The sequence below is a fragment of the Macaca thibetana genome, chromosome 3 (assembly GCF_024542745.1).
Source record: "Macaca thibetana thibetana isolate TM-01 chromosome 3, ASM2454274v1, whole genome shotgun sequence".
NCBI lineage: Eukaryota > Metazoa > Chordata > Mammalia > Primates > Cercopithecidae > Macaca > Macaca thibetana.
The window spans coordinates 157,857,564-157,881,402 of NC_065580.1; the positions used below are offsets into that span (position 1 = coordinate 157,857,564).

Below are 23,839 nucleotides of genomic sequence, written 5' to 3' on the forward strand. Positions count from 1 at the left end.
CTGCCCTTGCGTCCGCCCGTGCCCGCTATCAGAGGGCGCGCCTGGCTCCGGGGGCCCTCAGTGCCACCGCGCGGCCACCTACCTGGGCAGTCGAAATTTGGAGCGGGTGCCCTAAGGTTCCCCCAGTCTCTCCTATCGCAGAAGGAAAAGGGAAACGGACGTAAAGGGAAAGGCCTCACAGCTCCCAGACGCCACGGCCAGGCCCTGCATCCCTGGTTTCGCTACCGCCGCGACTGGAGGCCCCGCCCTCCTCTCGCCCCCCTGCCCCTCTAGCCCGCAGTCCTCCCACCTCTCGACGCCCGCAGGGCTCAAGCTGCGAATGAAAGCATTTGGGGGCCGGACGCGGTGGCTCACGCCTGTATCCACGCACTTTGGGAGGTCAAAGCAGGAGTATCGCTTGAGCCCAGTAGTTCGAGACCAGTCTGGGCAACACAGCGAGACCCCCAACCCCACAATCTGTAATTTAAAAACAAACTGCGGGTAATCCTGGCCCAAGGCGTGGCAGCGCGGGCGGGCACTGTAGAGGGCGTGGCCGCAAGCTCTTGGTGCGTCTGGGGGCGTGGCGCCCGCGCCGTGGGGTTGTGGCCGCGAGCTCGGGCTGTGCGCGGAGGGCGTGGTCTGTGCGGGGCGGGACTTATTGCCTGCGCGGTGAGGGAGCGTGGTCTCGCGCATGCTGGCGTGCGCCGTTCCGCGGCGCCGCAGTTGTGTCCAGCCGGTCCCGGGGCGGCTATGGCGGCCACGTTCTTCGGAGAGGTGGTGAAGGCGCCATGCCGAGCTGGGACGGAGGACGAGGAGGAGGAGGAGGAGGGGCGGAGGGAGACGCCCGAGGACAGGGAGGTGCGTCAACAGCTGGCGCGGAAGAGGTGAGGCACCCGGATAAGGGAGGCGCGCTCTCCGCTGCTGGAAAGTGCGCGGGCCTCGCAGCCGCGAAGGCACCGAAGGCCGGGGCTCCGCGGTCTTCCGAGTAATCCCCGCGGTTGCCGCCGCTCCGTGGCTCTGATTGGGCCCTGGGTCTCCGTGAAGCCGCGGAGTCCGTCGGCGCCAGCCCCAGGTGGGTGCGGTGCTCGGGTGGATCCGCTGGCGTTTCGTGGAGTCCAGGGTGAAGCCGCTGTGGGAGGGCTGGGTTCAAAACCGTTCTTTAAAGGCTTCCTGGAGGCTTGGTGTCTTGAGGACTCGTGATCTTCCCGCTTCTTGTCACATTATCTTGGGCCGCAGCGCTCCCGCGGGTCCCACGACGTTTGTCGTGGATTGTTCACGGACGCACCGATTCCCTCAAAACTTTTTAAACCTCCACCCCACACTTCAATTAGCATAATATTTCAGTAGCAGATGAACACTCTTTAAAAAAATTGTTTCCAAACACATAAAAATGTGGGAGAAAATAGTCAAGTGAGCCCTGACCCCTAACACAACCAGGTAAATTCAACGGGAAGATTTTGCCACGTTTATTTCCTCTCCCGCCACTCTAAGCGAATTCCAGTCATCATGACCTTTCACAAATTCTGCATTTTTCAGAATACATCTCAAACGTTTTAGGGATTTTCTTACATACGCTATTATCACCTCTAACAACACTAATACTAACTTTTCAGTATGATTTCATAGTCCATGCTCACTCATGTTTACCTAGTTTTTTCAAACATGGTATTTTACAGTGGTTTGTGTGAATGAGGATCCTAACAAGGTCTACAGGTTACATTTAGACGTGTCACTTCATTTAGAGCAGCCTTCTCTTAGCCCTCCTAAGAGACAGGACTGGCTGACCTGTCCAGTGCCCCACACTCTGAATTTGTCTGATAGCTTCCTTGTGGTATCACTTAACGTGTGTTTCACCTGCATATCCTGTAAATGAATGTTCATTTGTAGGTTTGGTCAGATTCACATTCAATGTTTTGTCGGCAAGAATGCTTCTACTAAGTAGTGCTTTCTGTTTCTTGTTGCAGGCTATCCCCAAGTTGTCTCACTTTTAGGGATCTAAGATTGATCCTTGGGTCAGGTGGACAGCCTGACCACTATTTTAGAGTTCTCCCTAAACACGTATGCAGTAGTTTTATCTGTTGGTTATCGTTGCCTGAGTCCATCGTTTTCTGACGATATTAGTTATATTCTTTATAAAACTAACGTGCATTTTATTTATTGTAATACATACATATAGTGCCCTTTTGCCATAATATGATACTGTTTGTATTGAAGTTGCTTTAGTTTCATCTTGTTTCTTGTGTTAGGGAGGTGCGGCTCCTTCGAAGACAAACAAAAACATCTTTGGAAGTTTCTTTGCTAGAAAAATATCCGTGCTCCAAGTTTATAATTGCTATAGGAAATAATGCAGTAGGTAAGTGAAAATGCAGAAGACTTAGTCATTTTGTTGAAAGAATGAAATATAAAGTTACTTATATTCTTCTATCATAAAAGATTTAAAATGTTTGGTACTTTAAAAAGCCACAGCAGAGTGTATTTCTGAGTAAAATCTCTCTCCTGTTCATGTTGCATCTTTTTTTTTTTTTTTTTGATAGAGATGGTTTCTCTCTGTGTTGTCCAGGCTGGTCTTGCACTCCTGTCCTCAAGTGATCCTCCTGCTCTCAACTTCCCAAAGAGCTGGGATTACAGGTGTGAGCCACAGCACCTGGCCTGCATTATCTTTTTAATAAACTGAAAAGGTCAGATTTAGGCTGGGTGCAGTGGCTCACATCTGTAGCCCCAGCTCTTTGGGAGGCCAAGGCAGGAGGATCACTTGAGGCCAGGATTTGAGACCAGCCTAGGCAACATAGCGAGACCCTGTCTCTACAAAAAAATGAAACAATATAGCCAGACATGGTGGTGCTTGCCTGTAGTCCTGGCTACTGAGGAGCCTGAAATGGGGGGATTGCTTGAGCCCACGATTTTGAGGCTGCAGTGAGCCATGATCCTCCCACTGATCATGCTCCAGCTTGGGTGACAAAGCAAGACCCCAACTCAGAGAAAAGCTTTAAAGAAAATGTTTTTAGCCTCAGGAACTCAAAACTCAAGGAGCTGTTTCTAGTGTGTTGACGTATCTGGATTTATATAAATGTTTGTGAGTTAATGGACTCCTTTGAGAACACAATGAAAACTCTAAAGACAGTAATAATTATCAACATGTTTAAGTACTTAAGTTCTAAGGTCCTTGCATGTATTAATTCGCTTGGTGGATTAAAGTAAAAACAGTGTAGAGTGCAGCTAGGACAATATACATGTACAAATACACACATATACCTTAATATTTTTAGGGTGTTCACAGGTTCTGATGAGAACATTCAGGAAACCCAGTTAAGATTCCTTCCTCTGTAAGGTACCCCTAGTGCTTGTAGAACATAGTAAGTGCATGATGGCAAGTAACTATGGACTCATTTATATAAAGTTCTGCTGGCCTAAAGGTTTTCAGAAGAGTATTACCCCATGAGCACGTGGTAGAAAGTCTGTCAGCAAACCTGCCTTCTTGATCCCTAGCTCTAGGATTGTCTTAATCAGGGTGTGGCCTTTTACTTCTTGGGAGCCTCAGTTTCTTTTTCTGTGTAATGGTGGTATTAGGTAGATGGTCTTGAATGGCTCTTACAGCTCTCAAATTCTACAGTAACTTGAGCTTGCTTTTTATTGAATAGAAGATACAGCTTGCAGAGCCAAACACTAACTTATGTGAATTGTTTTTTACAGCATTTCTGTCATCATTTGTTATGAATTCAGGAGTCTGGGAAGAAGTTGGTTGTGCTAAACTCTGGAATGAATGGTGTAGAACAGCAGACACTACACATCTGTCCTCCACAGAGGCTTTTTGTGGGTTTTATCATCTCAAATCCAATCCCTCGGTAGGTGGGACTTGTGTGTTCGAAAAGTAGTTATTTAAGTATCACTTATATGGTATTTACTGGTAGTATACTTTAGTATGGCAAGTCTTTCAGTTGCTCTGTCAGTGTGCACTTTTTCTGATACTAATCACCAGTAGTGGTTTGACTCTTAAATTTTAAAGAGAGTAGGTCAATAGTGGAGCCAGGAAAATAAGTATTACCTAAGTGTTGTCATTCACATGTTACATATATGGTGATAGTTTGGGATGTGTGTAAAACTTACTTGACAAAAAACGTGGAACTTGACTTTTCAGGTTTTCCTCTGTCAATGCAGTTGCTACGTTGCAGAAGATCAGCAGTATCAGTGGCTGGAAAAGGTAAGAGAGAAACGAAAACCTGTGAATGGTTAGTCTACAGGAGTTTTCATTTTTTATGGGTTCGGTGTCTTTTAACTTAAACTTATGCAGTCAGATATTTATTTCTTTAAAATATTGTGGGAATTTCTTTTGGAATATAAAGAATAAAAGAACTTGCTTATTTAACGTGACCAACCAATTGTGTTTTATACTTCTGTGACCTACCATCCTCAATGCTGAGGTACAGAAGTATAAAACACAGTTAGTCCTCAGCATTGAGGACGGTAGGTCACAGAAGTATAAAACACAATTGGATTCCTCCCGCCCATCTTTCTTTGTTTACATCACTTTAGATCTTATTAAAAGGTAAAGGGGTTCTTAGAAATCTATCAAATCCAGACTCTTCCTGTTATAGAAGAGGACAGTTAGAACCACCGTGATTGAAACTTACCTGTAAGTGTAGTAATTCCAAAAATGAATTTCTTAAGAGTTATTTTTCAGGTGTCAGTGATAGGTGGGAGAGGGAATGAATGTCAGGTGTGTACTTGTGATTTTTTTCCTCTGGACAGCAGGCCTGTAGTCACTATTCTGGCACCCTGACTTCATTTACTCCACATCACAGGCCCCTTAAGTAGGCAGTGCTGGCATGACGTGTTCATCTGTTCTTGTGTTGCTATAAAGAATACCTGAGGCTGGGTCATTTATAAAAAAAAGAGGTTTAACTGGTTCACAGTTCTGCAGGCTGTACAGGAAGCATGGTGCTGGCATCTGCTTGGCTTCAGCTGAGGCCTCAGGAGCCTCCAATCATGGTGGAAGGTGAAGGGGGAGCAGGCAGATCACATGGTGAGAGCATGAGAGAGAGGAGGAGCCAGCCTATTTTGAACGACCAGCTCTAGTATGAAGTGAGTGAGAAGGGAGAAGTCAGTCACGTATCACCAACAGGATGGTGCTAGGCCATTCACGAGGGATCTACCCCCATATCCAGTCACTTCCCACCAGGCCCTGCCTCCAAAACTGGGAATCACATTTTAACATGAGATTTGGAGCGGACAGTTGTCTAAACTATATCACCTTAGTTCACTAATGAGGAAAGTGTCTTGGAAAAAAATTGCCCACCTAGAAAGCAGAACCAAGATCAAACCCAGGTTGAGACCGCAGGTGTGTTCTGTTTCTCCAAGGCACACTCCCACCCCTGCTAGGCATGTTATTATTGTCTGTGGTGTTAGGTGAATACCTAGAGGAATGTTTCCATTCTGTAACAAAATTATGTGTTTTTTTAAAATTTTAAATCAATTTTATGTTAGGTTTTTGGCTCTTGTCCAAGGAAGAACATGCAGATAACTATTCTCACATGTCGACACGTTACCGATTATAAAACCTTAGAATCCACTGGCAGCCTTCCTTCTCCTTTCCTGAAAGCCCTGAAAACACAGAATTTCAAAGACCCTGCGTGTTGCCCATTGCTAGAACAACCGAATATAGTACACGACCTTCCTGCAGCAGGTGGTATTAAAATTTGTAACATTTACATTGTATCTTATTGCTTTATTGATACTACTTTCACCATTAGAGGTCTTTTTGAGGTAGTTTACTAATGATGATTGATACCAGTATATTGCTGTTAGTCCTCAATGTCTGTAGTTACAAGTGCAGTATATTTAGTGTGAGTTTTCAGATTTTCCAGACAGTTATTTGAGGAGCTCAGGTTTCTTAACTGTTAGGCTTCAGACATGCTGTGTTTCTTTTTGGTCTTTGATTATTCAGAATGCAAGCCAGTGTTAAATATAAATTATTGGTGCATGGAAAGTTGATAAAGTATGTTTTAATTATCAAAATAGGAGTTTTGAATATTGAATCTTGATAGTTGCTTTAATTTTTTTTTATTACTGTCACATCTGCCATCATATGACAAAGAGACTACCATTTACTTTTCAGTGGGTAATGTGTTACATAATTGTTATTATATGAACTGTATTAAAATGGGTTTGGTTGGGTTTGTTTTTTTGCTTTCAGTGTTTACTAGAATGAGAAGTGGCTAAATATTTTACTTTGTGTGTTTTTAATTTATTTGTTATGTATACTTCATTGTGGTCAGTAGAATTTTAATCTTTCAGCTACTTAAAATCGTCTTAGCTGTATTTTCAGGAAATGTAAAGTTAATATTTGCAAAAGAAGAGATTATTAGGAAAATAAATTGACTTTGAAAGAAAATCTACATTATAGTTGGTTCAAAATTGCAGTAAATACCTTGATTGAAAGAGGCAGCTGAGATAACTACTTTTAAAAACAGCCTTTTTTATTAAAGGTGTTTAAAAGTAACATAATAGAAGACTTAGGTGTTTATTATTTTTTTTCTTGTATATTCACAGTTCTGAGTTACTGTCAAGTATGGAAAATCCCAGCAATTCTGTACTTGTGTTATACTGATGTGATGAAATTAGACCTAATTACAGTGGAAGCTTTTAAGCCTATACTTTCTACCAGAAGCTTGAAGGGTTTGGTTAAGGTAAGGTTTTAACTCATTTAAATTAATAGCTGAGTTGTTATAATGAGCTTAGTAACATAAATGTATGGTGTCATTTTAAACCTAAGCAGTGCTTGGAGACCCATTCATCTCAAAGTGAAGCTTCCTAGTCTGTCAGTTTGAATTTGTCATCGTCTCTTCTGTATATGTCTGTAACTTGACAAATGCTTTGTTCTTGTGTGACAGATTAATGCAATGCAATTAAATCCCAAATGTCTATGTGGACAGATGGTTTTACTGTTCAAGAAGTTTCTAGAACTACTTTGGAAGGTTTTAAAAAACATTTTAATTTAATTTTTGAGAACGTTATTTTTGAGTATAGTATGGATCAAATTACTATAATATTTACCCAATTTTACAGAGAACTGGATATGTGAAGATGAGAGAATTACGTGATGAACCTCTTCCTTACCCTTGGCTTATACCTTTGGGCTCATTTTCTAAAACAAATTGGAACATGTACATAAAAATATTTGCCTGTAATCTCAGGTAGTTGAGGGATTCCATTGCTTTCTCTTAAGAGACTTTTTGGAAGTCCACAGTCTCTGGTTTAAGCACAGTTTCTTTACAGGAAAGAGGTTGTCACAACATTGTCCCTCAGCCTGGTTTTATTCTGGCATGGCCATTAGTGTTAAGGCTTTTGTGATAAGTTGTTGGAAGTAGCTCATTTCCCAGGTCTCATAAATTAGTTTGTTAGTAGATTGTCAGCTCCTTGTGGTAATGGACCACGTTTTTTAATTTTGGTATCCCAAGTTTACCACACACCTGGCATGTTGAATAAATCCATCAATAACCATTTGTTGAAGAATACAGCTGTAAAACTCTGTAATTTATTGCAAGCTGATCTTTCAAATTTGCTAGAATCAGGGATAATCTTTCTGATACATGGAGTTAGTTTATTTTTAGCATCTCTTTCAAAGTATATGCTGATTGTCTTGTTTGTTTAAATAGCCGATTGCCTCATCTCACTTAACTTAGAGATGAGTTCCCATGGGCAGGGGCTGGGCCGTTTTGTTTACTGCTGTAGGACTGTGTGTAGTACACAGGTGTGTCGTAAACATTTGGACTTGTTCTGAAACTTGGAAATCATCTGTCATTTGGGGCTTAAAGAAACTCAGCTTTTATGACTATACTTTCAAGTGGAAATTTAACTCAGCATATTCATTTTTGCTTTGAAGATAATGATTAGCGGGAGGGTAAGATGGTGGTTCTGCAGGGGGCTGTTTTCTTAATGACCAAATACATCAGCCTGAGTCAGTTCATTGTTTCTGACCATTTAAAAGTGGTATTTTCAATAAGGTGGAATTATTTTGAATTCTTGCTGTGTGGCAGTTTAGTTGATTTGAAAGACGGATGAATCTTAGGGGGTAGAGGTGTGCAGAGGGAAGCAGTGTGAGCAGAGTGGGGAAGTGTGAGGAGAGCCATGAGGAGCACGGTGTTAGTGGAGAGGGAAGGAAGACATCTTGCGGGGAAGGTCGGGCGGGTTGGAGCGTGGACTTCCTCTGGAGGCCGGGAGAGCATCAGAGGCCAGGAAATCATCGGCGAGTGTGGCTGGGAAAGGGCCTGTTGAACTGACTTTCCCACTTGCTTTTTTGTTGAGAAGGGGAGAGTAAAGGGCGCGCCTGTCCCATGGCTGTTGTCTTTAAGTCTCGAGTGTGGAGATTGTGGGGTTTGGGGAGGGGTGTTACCTCTGCCTGAATCCCTGGGGTCTCACTGTATTCATTGTTTTCTCTCCTTTCAGAATATTCCCCAAAGCACTGAGATACTAAAGAAATTGATGACAACAAATGAGATTCAGAGTAACATTTATACATGATCTTAACCATTGTTTTGTAATGTGTATTACTTGTCCATTCCTTTAAGGGGAGCAGCGTGCACTCTTTTGTGGATTACTTTTGGGGGATATATTTTGAGAACGATGAAACGGAATAAAATTGTAAAAAATTAATTGTAGTTTTAATTCCTTATTTATGATATTATTCACAACCAAAATAAGCCAGGCATTTTCCTTTTATCCACTAGGTGGGAGTATTGTTGTATTTGAATATTTTGAGGTACTATAGTTAAATTTTTATCTTATTTATTTATTTATTTATTTATTTATTGAGGCTGGGTCTTGTTCTGTTGCCGAGGCTGAAGTGCAGTGTGCTATCATGGTTCACTGAATCCTTGACCTCCTGGGCTCAAGCATTTCCCCTGCCTTGGCCTCCCAAAGTGCTGGGATTACAGGTGTGAGCCACTGTGCTCAACTTTAGTTAAATTTTTCAAAGCTATAGAGATCAGCAAATTGTATTCATGTGGCAAAGTGTAGTTAATTAGGTGTAACTGTTCACTGACCTGTTGGTAATTCTTAATATGTGGAAAGTTTCTGGATATTTTAGGAGTCCTGCAGTTTTTTTGTCTTGTGGATAAAAATTGATGACAAGGTAACAAAATTATGTGTTTACTAAAAATGAAACAGAAATGTGTATTCCTCACTTTTTAGTAATATCTGACAGATAGCCTCTTCACCCAGACTTTCCTAGGACTCTCTTTCAAGGCTGGCTCTGTGGGTATCAGCAGTTCTCTTACAGTCATGTGTTACCATTAGGAGTGTGAATGGAATCATGAACCCAGAGTAGTCACACGACTTCACAGGACCACAAACTGAACTGCATTCATGAAATTAAATTTTAAAATGGTGGAGTTAAATGCTTATCTCTTCTGCTTTCTTTTTCACCTTTTTAGTTATTGAATCATTTACATCCTGCAGATTTAGAGTACTTACCCATTTATATTTTCTAGTTCCAGTTCATTTACTGTTTTTGGTAATGATTAGAAGTAGGGTAAGGAGATACTGTGTTCTGACTCCTTCTTGAGTAAACTTGGTTTCCTTAACATAATCAAGTTTTGGAAGTCTTGTGCATGGTGTGTTTATGAATATATCCTGAAGGCAGAAATCTAGGCATTTCCCTTGTTGCAAAAAAGTTTGCATTCATTCAGAACTGTGTCTGCAGAGCCGTGAGGTAACATCATATGACATGGAATCTGGTCCTAGCTGGAGCTAGATCCTCTTCTTGTGCTGAGGGTCAGTGTGGTAAGTAAGGAAGAGTAACCTTGGAAAAGCAGACTATGTTCAATCCCAGGCCACCCCTTACAGGCCAGAGGACTTTGGGCAGATGCCTTGAAGCTTCCTGAGCAACAACTTTCTCAGCTGTAAACTACAGATAATACTGGTGACAGTACTCCCTGGTGGTTACCTACTTCCCTTGGGGTCCAGGTTTTCATCTACTTAATGAAGGAAGTTCTCTGCTTGCTTTGCTGAATTGTGAGAATAATGATATAAGAATGCTTTTGAAGAACCGTAAGGTGGTATTTCCATGTTGACACACCTTCGTGTGCCCCACCTCAAAGCCACTGACTGTGATGTGGTAAGAAAGGAGCGGGGAGCTGCTTTGGGGGCAGCCGGAGCTCTCATTCTTCATTCCTTCTTGTACTTCCTCCTGCTAACTTGAGAACCGTGGAGCTCGGCAGTGTCAAATGGCTGAGTGGAAGTAGTTGGGGGACAAGTTTTGCATCAGCAGTAATCCTGGGAGAAGCCTGGAAGCAGATAACTCTGGGCGTTGTAGTTATAATTTTGGTCAGGAAAGAATCATAATTGCTTCAGACTTCTCAGCAGTAAACCTCTTCTTGTGATAAGAAGCAGGCAGCAGGTGCAGGAGTTGGCCGTCAGCGCAGCAGAGCCACGTTAGGGCCAGATACCAAGCCAGGTACGTGGTGCTTGCGCGTAGTCCCAGCTACCTGGGATGCTGGGGCAGGAGGATCGTTGGAGCCCAGGAGTTCGAGTGTAGCCTGAGCAGACATCAGGCCTGGGTAGGTTTCCCAGTCAAAGGAGAGTACCTGAAGAAAACAAGCAATAGGAAGGATAGAAACAGCATTAAAAATGCGGAAGAAGAGCATTCTGTTGAAAAACATGACTGTAGGAAACAGCTGTTTTTTAAAAGTCAGGAACCCCTGCTTTTTCCAAAAGTAAATAACGAGATGTATGAGAAGGAGCAGCTAGCTGAAAGGAAATTTTAAAGATATAGTGGAAAAGATTTTAACAGGCAAAACTTCAACTTTAAAATTAAAATCAGTATTATATAATATTAAATAACAGAACAAATAGTATGTGATCTAAGTTGTATATATATTACATATATATAAAATAGTGTGTAATACAAAGCCATTATGTGGAGGACTAACTTGAGATGGTGTCCTAAGATGCAGGACAGAAATGGAGAAGTAACAGATGACACAGACAAGACATTATATGTCCAGTGTGTTAGAACAGTCCACAGAAAACCAGTAGGACGTGTACAGTCACGCACCACATAAGGACGTATCAGTGGCAGACCGCATGTAGACAGGGGTCCCATAAGATCATAATGGAACTGAAAAATTCCTATCGCCTAGTCTGTGGTAGCCATCCTAAGGTCACAGCTCATGTGTTATTTGTGTTTGTGCTGTTGCTGGTGAAAACATGCCTACTGTGCTGCCAGTTATGTAAAGATCCAGCACATACAATTATGAACAGTACGTGATACTTAAAATAAATGACTATGCCACTGGTTTATGTACATCCTATTTTTTGCTATTTTAGAGTGTATTCCTTCTACTGATAACAAAAAGCGAACTATAAAACAGGCTCAGGCAGGCCCTTCCGCGGAGGTATCCAGAAGAAGGCATTATCATCACAGGAGATGGCAGCTACATGTGTGTTATTGTCCCTGAAGATCTTCCAGTGGGACAAGATATGGAGGCAGAAGACAGTGATACTGATGATTCTGACCCTGTGTGGGCCTAGGCTAATGTGTGTGCTGTGTCATAGTTTTTAACAAAAATAAAAAGCAAAAAACAAAACTTTTTTTTTTTTTTTTTTGAGACGGAGTCTCGCTCTGTTGCCCAGGCTGGGGTGCAGTGGCCAGATCTCAGCTCACTGCAAGCTCCGCCTCCTGGGTTTACACCATTCTCCTGCCTCAGCCTCCCAAGTAGCTGGGACTACAGGCGCCTGCCACCTCGCCCGGCTAGTTTTTTTTTTTTGTATTTTTTAGTAGAGACGGGGTTTCACCGTGTTCGCCAGGATGGTCTCGATTTCCTGACCTCGTGATCCGCCCGTTTTGGCCTCCCAAAGTGCTGGGATTACAGGCTTGAGCCACTGCGCCCGGCCAAAAACCAAAACTTTTGATTGGAGAAAAGCTTATGGAATAAGGATATAAAGAAGAGTATTTCTGTACAACTGTACAGTGTATTTGTGTTTTAAGCTAAGTTACTAGAAAAGAGTCAGAAAGTTAAAAAAAATATAGAAAGCAGAAAAGTTACGGGAAGCTGAGGTTGACACCAGCAGAGGCAGCAGCTGGAGCAGCTACAGCCTGCGCCCTCTCCCACCTGCCCTGGGATCTCTCCCTTCTTTCTCCTCCTCCATCACCTTTTCTCCTCCTCCTCCTCGCCTTTCTGCCCACCCCTATTGTTCCACCCCTGCCCCGCCCCTGCCTGCTCTTTTTTTCCCTCAGTCGCCTCCTGCCTAGAGTTCTTGGTTTTCATCCCCAGTGGCCAAGGACTTGACCACTCCCAAGTCCAGCTCCCCATAGCCCTGCTTTATATGGACACTGGTATGATTGAAGTTGGATTAAATGTCATTCTCACCACCTGGCTACTTATGCATGGAAAGGAAGTTGGCAGTATCATCAGAAAGAAAGGAGAATCAGTTAAGATGCATGAGGAGAGTGGCGCATGTATCAGCATCTCAGAAGGGAGTTGTTCTGAGAGAATTATCACCTTGGCTGGACCCACTAGTGCCGTCTTCAAAGCCAGATTGGAAGAGGATATCAGTAGCTGTGTGACCAATAGCACAGCTGCCAGTAGACCCCCTGGTCACCCTGATGCTGTCGATCCCTGCTAGTCAGTGTGGCTCATTGGAAAAGGTGGTTGCAAGATCAAGGCAATACGAGAGTACAGGGCTCAGGTCCAGGTGACAGGGTATATGCTCCCCAACACTGCTGACTGAGCCATCATTATCGCTGGCATTCCACAGTCCATCATTGAGTGTATTGGACAGGTCTGTGTGGTCATGTTGGAGTCTCCCCCAAGCGCATGGCCATCCCATACTGGCCCAAGCTGTCCAGTTCTCTGGTCATCTTTGTGGGTGATCAGGACAGGTACAGCACAGGCAGCGACAGTGTGAGCTTTCTCCACACCACTTCGTCCATGTGCCTCAACTGTGACCTAGAGGGACCACTTCTAGAGTTGACCAAGCTGTACCAGTTGACAGTGCAACAAACTAGTTTTCCCACAGTGGATGGCAACGCTGGGATTCAGTGCAGGTTTGGATGCATCTGCTCAGACCACTTCTCATAAACTCACCATTCCAAATGATATTGGCTGCATAATCAGGCGTCAAGGCACCAGAATCAATGAGATCTATCAGATGTCTAGAGTGTAGATCAAAATTGTGAACCCAGTGGAAGGGATCTACTGATAGGCAGGTTACCATCACTGGATCTGCTGCCAGCATTAGCCTGGCTCAATGGCTAATCAGTGTCAGGCTCTCCTTAGGATGAGTGGCATGGGGAACAGCTAGAACAGTGCAGATTCACATACTATAACGCTGTTCACCACCACCCACCATCAATCTATAGTTTCTGAACAGGCAGCCATGCCAGGTTTTAAATAGTTTGTGAAATTTTGGTTTTTACACACTATCATCCATTCCTTTATTTTTTATTTTTTAAAAAATGAGATGGAATCTCACTCCATTGCCCAGGGTGGTCTTGAACTGAGCTCAAATGATCCACTTTGGCCTCCCAAAGTGTTGGGATTACAGGTGTAAGCCACTGTGCCAGCCTGTCATCCACCTATTTTTTTAAGTTAAGGTGTTTTAATTCCTTTCTCTGTTCCAGTGTTGATGCTGAGATTTTATTTAGCAATATAGATTTCTCCCTGTTTTTGTAGTTGCTGTTTGTTTTTTGAGATAGGGTCTTGCTCTGTCGCCCAGACTGGAGTACAGTGGGGCAAACATGGCTCACGGCAGCCTCGACCACTCAGGCTCAAGCAGTTGTCTCACCTCAGACCCCCAAGTAGCTGGGACCACAGGTGCATACCACCGCAGCCGGCTAATTTTTGAAATTTTCGGAGAGACAGGATTTCATTATGTTGTCCCGGCTGGTCTTAAACTCCTGAGCTGAAGCAATCCACCTACCTCAGCCTTCCGAAGTGCTGGTATTATAGGCGTGAACCACTGTGCCTGGCCCTCCCTGTTTTTGTTTTTTGGCTTATCAATTTTTCTGTTTATTATGAAAATGTAAGAGTGGGATGTTAATACATTTCAATTTAGTTCTGTAATAGGAATTTTTCAAAAAATTTAAAGGTGCATTGGAGCTTTTTCTTTGTGAATGGAAACTGGATGCCACAGTGAATAACAAAAAAAGGCTGCGAAGATTATTATTGGAGAACAAATTTTTAAAAAATTTAGTGTAACCTGTGTACAGTATTGATAAAGTCTACAGTAGTGGACAGTAATGACCTAGGCCTTCGCATTCACTCACTGACTCACCCAGAGCGACTTCTAGTCCTGCAAGCTGCATTTGTGGTAAGTGTCCTATATAGGTGTGCCGGTTTTTGTCTTTTATACCTTATGTTCACTGTATCTTTTTTATGTTAAGATATGTTTAAATATGCAAATATTCACCATTGTGTTACGTTGCCTACAATATTCAGTACAGTAACATGCTGTACATGTTTATAGACTAGGTATGTAGTAGGCTGTAGAATCTAGATTTGTGTAAGTACACTATAATGTTTACACAATGACATAATCATCTAGCGACACATTTTTCAGGATGTTAAGCAAAACATGATTGTATATCTGTCTATATAGATGTCAGGGAAACTGGCTTACCTGATTATGGAGGCTGGAAGTCCCACAACAGGCTGTCTGCAAGCTGGAGACCTTGGGATGCGGTAGTATGGCCCAGTGCAAGTCCAGAAGCCTCAGAGCCAGGGAAGCTGATGGTGTAACTCTCAGTCCTAGGCCAAAGGCCTGAGGGCCTGGGGAAATTGGGGAGGGACACCAGTGTTGGTCTTGGAGTCCAAAGGCTGGAGAGCCTGGAGTTGTGATGTCCTGTTCAAGGGCAGAAGAAGGGTGACCCAGCTCCAGGAGAGAGAGAATTCACCATTTCTTCATCTTTTTCTACCTGGGCCCCCAGTGGATGGATGGTTCCTGCCCACATTGAGGGACAATCTTCCCACTCACTCCACAGACTCATGCTAAACTCTTCTGGAAACACCCTCACACAGACACCCAGAAATCATGCTTTACCAACTCTCTATGCATCCCTTTGTCAACCTGGTACTAAAATCAAGCAGGAATGGCTATACTTAGATAAAACAGACTTTATGCCAGAAGCAGCAAACAAACAGTTATTATATAATAGTAAAGAGATCAATCTAACGAGGAATTAACAACTAAATATATGCACCCAACACTAGAGCACCCGGATTTATAAAGCAAATATTTCTAGATTTAAAAAGAGGTAGACTCCAACACAATAATTGTTGGGGACTTCACCTCAGTCTCAGAATTAGATCATCTAGACAAAAGTAACAAAAACCCATTGGATTTAAACTAGACTTTAGACCAAACGGATCTAACAGACATTTGTAGAACATTTTACCCAACAACTGCCGAATACACGTTTTTATCATCAGCACATGGAACATTCTCCAGGATAGACCGTGTATTAGGATGCAAAACAAGTCTTGACAAATTTTTAACAATTGAAATAATATCAAGTTTCTTCTCAGACCACAGTGGAATAAAAATAGAAATAAGAGGAACTTTGGAAACTATACAAATACATGGGAATTAAATAACATGCTCCTCCTGAATGATAAAAATTAATATGGAAATTAAATTATTGAAACAAATGAAAATAGAAACAACATACCAAGACCTATGGGACACAACAAAAGGAGCCCTAGGAGGGGGGAACTTGTAGCAATAAACAGCTACATCAAATGAGTAGATAGATTTCAAAGAAGCAATTCAATCATGCACCTCAAGGAACTAGAAAAGAACAAACCAAACCCAAAATTGTAGAAGGAAAGAAATAGTAAAGGTTCAGAGCAAATCTAAATGAAATAGAGACTAAAAACATACAAAGGGTCAATGAAACAAAAAGTTGATTTTTCAAAAAGAAAAAATTGATAAACCCCTTAGACTAACCAAGAAAAGACCCAAATAAAATGGGAAATGAAAAAGACATTATAACTGATATCACAGAAATACAAAAGATGATCAGAGACTATTATGAATAGCTATATACTACCAAACTAGAAAACCTAGAGGAAATGAATAAATTGGTGGAAACATACAACTACCAAGATTCCAGAAGAAATAGAAAACCTGAACAGATCAGCAATGAGCAGTGTGATTAACTCAGTCATGAAAAGCCTCCCCCCAAAAAAAAAGCCTGTGACTGGATGAATTCACTGCCAATTTGACCAACCACATAAGAATTAATACCAATTCTCCTCAAACTCTTGCAAAAAATCAAAGAAAAAATAACTCATTCTACAAGACCACCATTTCCCTGACACCAAACTAGACAAGGACACACAAAAATAGAGAACTACAGGCCAGTGTTTCTGATGAACCTAGACACAAAAATTTTCAAAAAGAACAAAAAACTAGCAATTCAACAGGATGCCAAAAAGAGAATACACCATGACCAGGTATAATTTATACCAAGGACACAAGGATGGTTTAACATACACAAATCAATAAACATGATACATCACAACAGTAAATGAATGACAAAAACCATATGATCATCTCAATAGATGCAGAAAAAGCATTTGATAAAATTCCACATCCTTTTATGATAAAAAGCTCTCAACAAACTAGGTACAGAAGAAACATACCTTAACATAATAAAGACTGTATATGACAAACCCACAGCTAACATCATACTGAGTGGGGAAAATCTGAAAGTATTTCCTCTAAGAACTAGAGCAAGACAAGGAAGGATGCTCACTTTTACCACTTACTCAGTATAGTACTGGAGGTAGAGCCAGAGCAATCAGGCAAGAGAAAGGAATAAAAGGCATACAGATTTTTAAAAGAGGAAGTCAAATTGTCCCCCTTTGCAGATGACATCGTTTTAACATTTAGAGAAACCAGGAGACTCTACAAACAAAGCAAAATACACAGTTAAAGCTGATAAGCAAATTTGGTAAAGTTGCAGGATACAAAATGAACATACCAAAATAGGGTTTCTATGCACCAAAAATGAACTAGCTGAGAAAGAAATCAAGAAGGCAATCCCATTGACAACAGCTACAAAAAAATACCTAGGAATTAATTTAACCAAGGAGGTGAAAGACCTGTAGAAGGGAGATTATGAAACACCAATGAAAGAAATCGAAGAGGACACAAATAAGTGGTAAGACATCTCGTACTCATAGATAAGAAGAATTAATATTGTTAAAATGACCATGTTGTCCAGGACAATATGCAGATCCAGTGCAATTCCTATCAAAATACTAATGCCATTTTTCACAGAAATAAAAAATTCTAAAATTTGTATGTAACCAAAAAAGAGCCAGAGTATGCACAGCAATCCTGAGCAAAAAGAACAAAGCTGGAGGCATCACACTACCTGACTTCAAAATATATTACAAGGCTATGGTAATCAAAACAGCATGCTATTGGTATAAAAATAGACACATAGACCAATGGAACCAGATAGAGAACCCAGAAATAAATTCACATATTTATAGCCAACTGAATTTTGACAAAGGCACCAAGAACATAAAATAGGGAAGGACACCTTCAATAAATGGTGCTTAGAAAATTAAATATCTATATGCAGAGGAATGAAACAAGGCCCCTCTCTCACTGTATACAAAAATCAACTCAATGGATTATAGACTTAAATATAAGACTTGAAACAAAAGTAGAAGAAAATATAGGGGAAACACTTTAGGACTGGTCTAGGCAAAGATTTTGTAGCTAAGACCTCAAAAGCATAGACTGCTGAAAAATAGACAAATGGGACTGTATTAAACTAAAGTACTTCTGCACAGCAAAGGAAACAGTCAACAGAGTGAAGAGACAATGTGTTGAATGGGAGAAAATATTGGCAAACTCTTCATCAGGTAAGAGACTAATATGCAGGAAACTCAATAAAAAAAATAAATCTTTTAAAAAGTGAGCCAAAGATGAGTAGATAATTCTCAAAAACAAAAAACGAAAAAAACCCACAAATGGCCAACAGGTTGTAAGAAGAAATGCTCAGCGTCATTAAATATCAGGGAAATGCAAATCAAAACCACAAAGAGATATCCTCTCACCCCAGTTAGAATGACTGTTATTAAAAAGACAAAAAAATAGCAGATGCTGGTGAGGATGTGGAGGAAAGGGAAGTCTTATACATTGTTGATGAGAATGTAAATTAATACAAACACTGGACAAGTATGAAAATTTCTCATAAAACTAAAAGTAGAACTACTGTATGATCCAACAATCTCACTACTGGGTAGTTAGCCAAAGGAAAATAAATCACTGTATCAAAGGGATAACTGCACTTGCATGTTTATTGCAGCACCATTCACAATAGCAAAGATATGGAATCAACCTAAGTGTTCATCAATGGATGAATGGGTAAAGAAAGTGCAGTATATATACACAATGAAATACTATTTGGCCACAAAAAGAATGAAATCCTGTCATTTACAGTAAAATGGATTAAACTGGATATTATTATAAGTGAAATAAACCAGACACAGAAAGACAAAACATGACATGTTTTTGGTAATGTATGGGAGCTAAAGAAGTTGATCTTATGCAGGTGTAGAATAGGATGATACATATTAGAGGTTGGGAAGAGTGAGTGGGTAGGAGGGGGCAGGGATAAAGAGAACGAGCTTAACAGGTACAAACATACAGTTAGATAAAAGGTATTAGTCCTGTCATTCAACAAAAAAGACTACAGTTAACAACAATGTATTATATGTTTTAAAAGAACTAAAAGAGAGGACTTGAATCGTTCCAAACACACAGAAGTGAGAAATTTTCAAAGTGATGGACACCTCAAATATGCTGACTGGATCATTACATATTCTATGTATGTAACAAAATGTCATATGTACCCCATCAATATGTAAAATATTATGTATCAATAAAAAATAGAAATCATTGTGTAAGTATCCAGACAGATAAAATGATTATCTGTCTTATTCATTAACTGTTACTACCTAATGCCCACACTGAAACTTGGAAGCTTAAGATAACTAGTATTTATTTCTCATGAGTCTGTAGGTTGGATGGATGCTGCTGCTAGTCTGGGCCATACACAGCTAATCTTGGTTCATGCAACTATGTTCATGTATCTTAGTTGAGTGGCTGGGGCCTGGCTGGCATAAGATCGTCTTGGTTGGGATAATGTGACCCTCTTCCATGGGCCATTCTTCTATAGCAGGTGAGCATGGGCCTGCTCAGACCTGCCTAGACATTTCTTGTGTTGATCGTAGAGGAACAAGAGAGGGGACAGAAACATGCAAGTGCTTTTTCCAGACTCTGCATCAAGTTTCCCATGGTCACAATGGCCAAAGCCATTTGTGTGGCCACCTCCAGAGGCAGTTTGGGAAGGCACCATGAAAAGGAATAGGTATGAGGGACAGTCTACCCTCTGACCACAATTACTCATGCCCTCCCACTGGCAAAATGTGTTCACCCCAATTCTAAGACAGTCAAAGTCTCATCCAGTCATGGTACCAGACTTGAAGTCCAGGATCGTGTAATCTAGGTTAGGCCCACACACATCTTCTCTTGATACAGAAACCTACAAACTAAAAAGTCAAGTTGTCTACACTCTACAAACCTAATATACAATGGTAGGACAGAGGCAGGTCACTGCAATAAATGCTTCCATTTGAAAAGGGAACAAATAGAACACATAGAGCAGTCAGTAGTCTATAACAATTCTGAAATTTCAGTGAGAAAATATTGCCAGCCGCCTACTCTGGGAGCAAGGGATGTTCCTTGATTAAGCCCAGTTTCTGTTCTCTGGCAGTTTCTCTCCAGTCTTGCTCTTGGCTCTTTTCTAAGATATCTTTTTTTCATCACATGCCGTGCCTGCTTCCAAAGAAATGGCCTTTTATTGGCACGTGAGGAGCTTTCTTATCCATAGAAAGAAGAATATCTGAAATACAGTACCCTTAAAAACATTGTGGGCTTTCTTTATGTCTACTTACAGTCCACTTTGTGCTCCAAAAGTCAAAGAACTGAAGGGTCTGGAGTTTTGCCCTACTTGCAAACCGACTGACAGATTTCACTCATTTCTAGGTTAGAGACAGAGCATTTTCTTTCTTTCTTTCCTTTTTTTTTTTTTTTTTTTGAGACGGAGTCTCGCTCTGCCGCCCAGGCTGGAGTGCAGTGGCCGGATCTCAGCTCACTGCAAGCTCCGCCTCCCGGGTTCACACCATTCTCCTGCCTCAGCCTCCCGAGTAGTTGGGACTACAGGCGCCCGCCACCGCGCCCGGCTAGTTTTTTGTATTTTTTAGTAGAGACGGGGTTTCACCGTGTTAGCCAGGATGGTCTCGATCTCCTGACCTCGTGATCCGCCCGTCTCGGCCTCCCAAAGTGCTGGGATTACAGGCTTGAGCCACCGCGCCCGGCCGAGACAGAGCATTTTCTTACAGGATAGCAAGAAGTGTGTGCTTCATGTTTTTGTCAGCATCCATCGTCCCCTAAGCCCCACAGGGATGATGAAGAAGAGTCCAGGTGGGAGCTGTGTGTCACAACTGAGGAACCTTGAACTTAGGGAGTCCAAATCTTTTATGATGGGCAAGCAAACCTGCCCTTTTCTCTATTTTACCACATAGCAAATCTGCCCTTTGATCTAGGAGATAGCATCTCTATCTTCTAAGACTGTTTGCTCTACAAACAGCCTTGAAGAGGGAGTACTTCTGCTCTCAAGTAGTGCAGAAATGTGAGTGACCCATGAAGAATTGTATTCTGATAGTATTCACCCCTTGTATCTGTACCATTACCATTCCATTAACCACTCTGATTAATCTGACCAATAGGATTTGCTAACAGCTCAGATGTAGGTATGAATGGGAGGAACCCAGGTTGATACCAAATGTGTAGTCTGAGCAACTGGAATGGAGTTATTTTAGCTGAGATGGGGGAATGCTGTAGACAGAAACCCAGACATTCTGATTTGTATACATCAAGTTTAAGAAGTCAACTAGACATTCAAGTGGGAGTTGTTGAATAGGCAGCTGGGGCGGCTAAAAATGGGATTTGTCTGAAAAGATTGCATATAGTGCTGTGGGCTTGGTTGAGATAACCAGGCAATGAGTACAGAGAGAGGAGGACCAAGGGATGAACCCTGGGACTCTGCAGTGTCACGTGGTCAGGGAGATGACAGGAGATGGAGAAGAACCCATGGGAGGTAGGATGAAACCATGGTTTCCTGGAAGCCTGGTGAAGAATGTGTTGAAGCAGGAAGGATGGCTCACCTGGGTATAGTGCAACTGATACACCAAGGAAAATGAGGATTGATGCTCAGTCACTGGACTTAGCATGTACTGGTTGGTCAAATGAGTTATATATTGCATACTTTATATTGAAATTGTGAGTAACAGATCAATAATTATTTAGATGCAAAGAATTTGTAATTATATTCATGCCAGTAAATTACTAATTTAAAGGCTAATAGTTTCTGGAGAAAAGTAAAAAGCAGAATGAACACAAATGGCACTGTGGTTTGAATGTCTGTCCCCTCCAAAACTCATGTTGAAACTTAATTGCCATTGTGATTATATTAAGAGCTGGAAGCTTTACAAGGTGGTTAGGCCACAAGGGTTACCCTGTCATGGGTGGGGTTGGTGTTGTTATGAAAGGGCAGTTTTGGCCCCTTCTTGCTCTTTCTTGGCTCTTCTGCCATGTGAGGAAGAGAGTTAATCCCTCACCACCTTGGAAGTGGATACCAAGCCCTCACCAGACACCAAACCTGCTGGCACCTTGATCTTGGACTTCCCAGCCTCCAGAACTGTGAGCCAGGACATTTATGCAGAATTCCATTCATGATAAATTACCCAATCTCAGGTATTCTGTTACAGAAGCGCAAAATGGGCTGAGACAAATGTTCCAGTTTATCTCTTGTTTTTACCAATGGAGACTTGTTACTGAGTTGTGTTCAAGTCTTGCAGTATTTATTTTATTAATTAAAGACAGAGTCTCTGTTGCCAAGGCTGGAATGCCATGGCACCATCATAGCTCACTGCAGCCTTGAACTCTTGGACTCCAGTGATCCTCCCACCTCAGCCTCCTGAGTAGCTAGGACTGCAGGTATGCCACCATGCTGATAGAGTCTCACTATGTTGCCCAGGCTGGTCTCAAACTCTGGCCTCAAGTGATCCTCTCACTTTGGCCTCCCAAAGTGTGATTACAGGTGTGAGCCATCAGGCTTGGTCAAGTCTTGCAGTCTTAATTTGGGTTGGGAGAGGGTCAGAGAGAAGGAGGATGCAGAGAAAGATGAAAGGAGAGAGAGAAGGAGAGCACTGATGACTGCCTGGAATTCTGGGTTTTGGGTAGAGAAATAGGTCCAGCATTGGAACTCTTGATAAATCAAGCTTCAAGAAAAGCTTAGATAGAGGAGACTGGGCTGGGAGCCTTTGGGGGCAGAAGGAACTCAATTTGCATGCTGTGCCATCTAATTCTGGGAGGTTCTTGATTTAATAATCTGACTTTAGAATACCTCAGTACTGGTTATCCAATTTGTGGTCCACTCCTATCACATTATATACAATTACCACAAACATTTTGAACATGAAAAATATCACCAGCCCCTATTTGGTGACCTCTTTAACTCAAGAACAATCTGGCGCTGTTTAAATAAACTCCATTAACCACAAAGAAGCCTTATCTCAGCATAATCTGTAAATTATATTTTATCTTTAGTGAAATTCCAGGGTGATATCACTCCTCATTAACACCTTAGAAAAGGAAACAAGGGGAGATGAAAGCGCGATCGTTTTGGTTACTGTTAACACCATAAAAATAATCCAGGGTTATCGGCAGATTTATTTGTGTTGCCTTTGGTTTCATTATAACAAATCTGTGAGAGAGAGTGCCCATAAAAGGTTTTCAATGAAGCCAATTCAGGGTAGTTACTTGTAGGAAATGATAACTTTAGAAGCCAGAAATGTCAGTTTTACGTATTTGGAAAAAGGACAAACAATATGAGCAAAACCTCCCTCTCCTTCCTGCATCTTCATTGCCATTTGTGGATGCCACCATCCTAAAAAGGAGCTACTGTGATTAACCAGAAGAGAAGGAAACTGATGCTTTTTAATTCCCTGCAGTGCACTAGACATGGTGTGTAGACAGTTTTAGATTTGTCATTTCATATTGTAGGGGAAGCAAAACTTTACTTCTATCCTCTTAGGGTCCCCGGCTAGGCCTTGAAATCAGATTGGCACAAGAAGGATTAACACGAGGAAAGCACACAGATTTTTACATGTTACACGAGAGTCCCCATAGGAAAACGAAGACCCAAAGAAGTGGCAAAACCCAAGTGCTTAGCTACTGGGTTGAACAAAGAGAGGCAGTTGTGAAAAGTAACTAAGAGATGTGGGGAAACGAAAGGAAAATAAAAGTTATTTCACAAAGTCTGTTTGTACAGAATTCTCTGGATCTTTGACTCCCCGTCTCCAGTGATAAGAATGATCCTTTCCTCCCGCTAAAGGGGGAGTGCCTTTCACATGGGAGTTTTATTTCCTGCCTCTAGGGGGAAAAAAAAAAAGTGGTAAGTGGGTGAGGCTGGGGTCAGAGTGCCCTTCTTGGACCTGCGGTTTTTCTAAGTTCCTTTGAGTCAGAATGCTCCTTATGCCAAAGTGGCATATTGAGATGGTACATTCTGCCATCCTTCGATATCATCCTTGAAACAGGCCTAGAGATGAGGCCTGTTGTTCAAACAAGGGCACTAAGGCTTACGGACGTTAAGAAAGAAGTGGATTCAGACTCGGCTCTGTGTTCAAAGCTTGCAGGGCCAGCTGGTTGATTTGACTTTGCCCAAGGCCAGTCGGACCCTCTAGGAATCATGGCAGCAGACATTGGCATAGAAGACCAC

At 41.8% G+C, this 23,839-nt stretch overlaps 2 protein-coding genes and 1 pseudogene across 5 annotated transcripts in view; 2 read left to right on the top strand and 1 right to left on the bottom strand.

Annotated features, from left to right (window-relative positions):
• GET1 (guided entry of tail-anchored proteins factor 1) overlaps positions 1-23,839 on the bottom strand; it is a 655,129-nt gene that overhangs the window by 240,424 nt on the left and 390,866 nt on the right. The window lies entirely within an intron of this gene.
• PSMG1 (proteasome assembly chaperone 1) lies at positions 60-10,693 on the top strand. 2 transcript variants are annotated; one of them, XM_050784586.1, is made up of 7 exons: positions 60-863; positions 2,226-2,332; positions 3,670-3,821; positions 4,115-4,177; positions 5,461-5,659; positions 6,526-6,662; positions 8,422-10,693. In XM_050784586.1, the coding sequence occupies exons 1-7, from the start codon at positions 730-732 to the stop codon at positions 8,494-8,496; spliced, it is 867 nt and encodes a 288-aa protein (XP_050640543.1). In that variant the 5' UTR covers positions 60-729; the 3' UTR covers positions 8,497-10,693. The 2 variants fall into 2 exon arrangements, with proteins under 2 accessions (XP_050640543.1, XP_050640544.1); XM_050784587.1 differs by having other exon boundaries at positions 705-837.
• Positions 11,659-16,777, top strand: LOC126950691 (poly(rC)-binding protein 2-like; annotated as a pseudogene). The gene has a single exon (XR_007724260.1). The product of XR_007724260.1 is annotated as a poly(rC)-binding protein 2-like (transcript).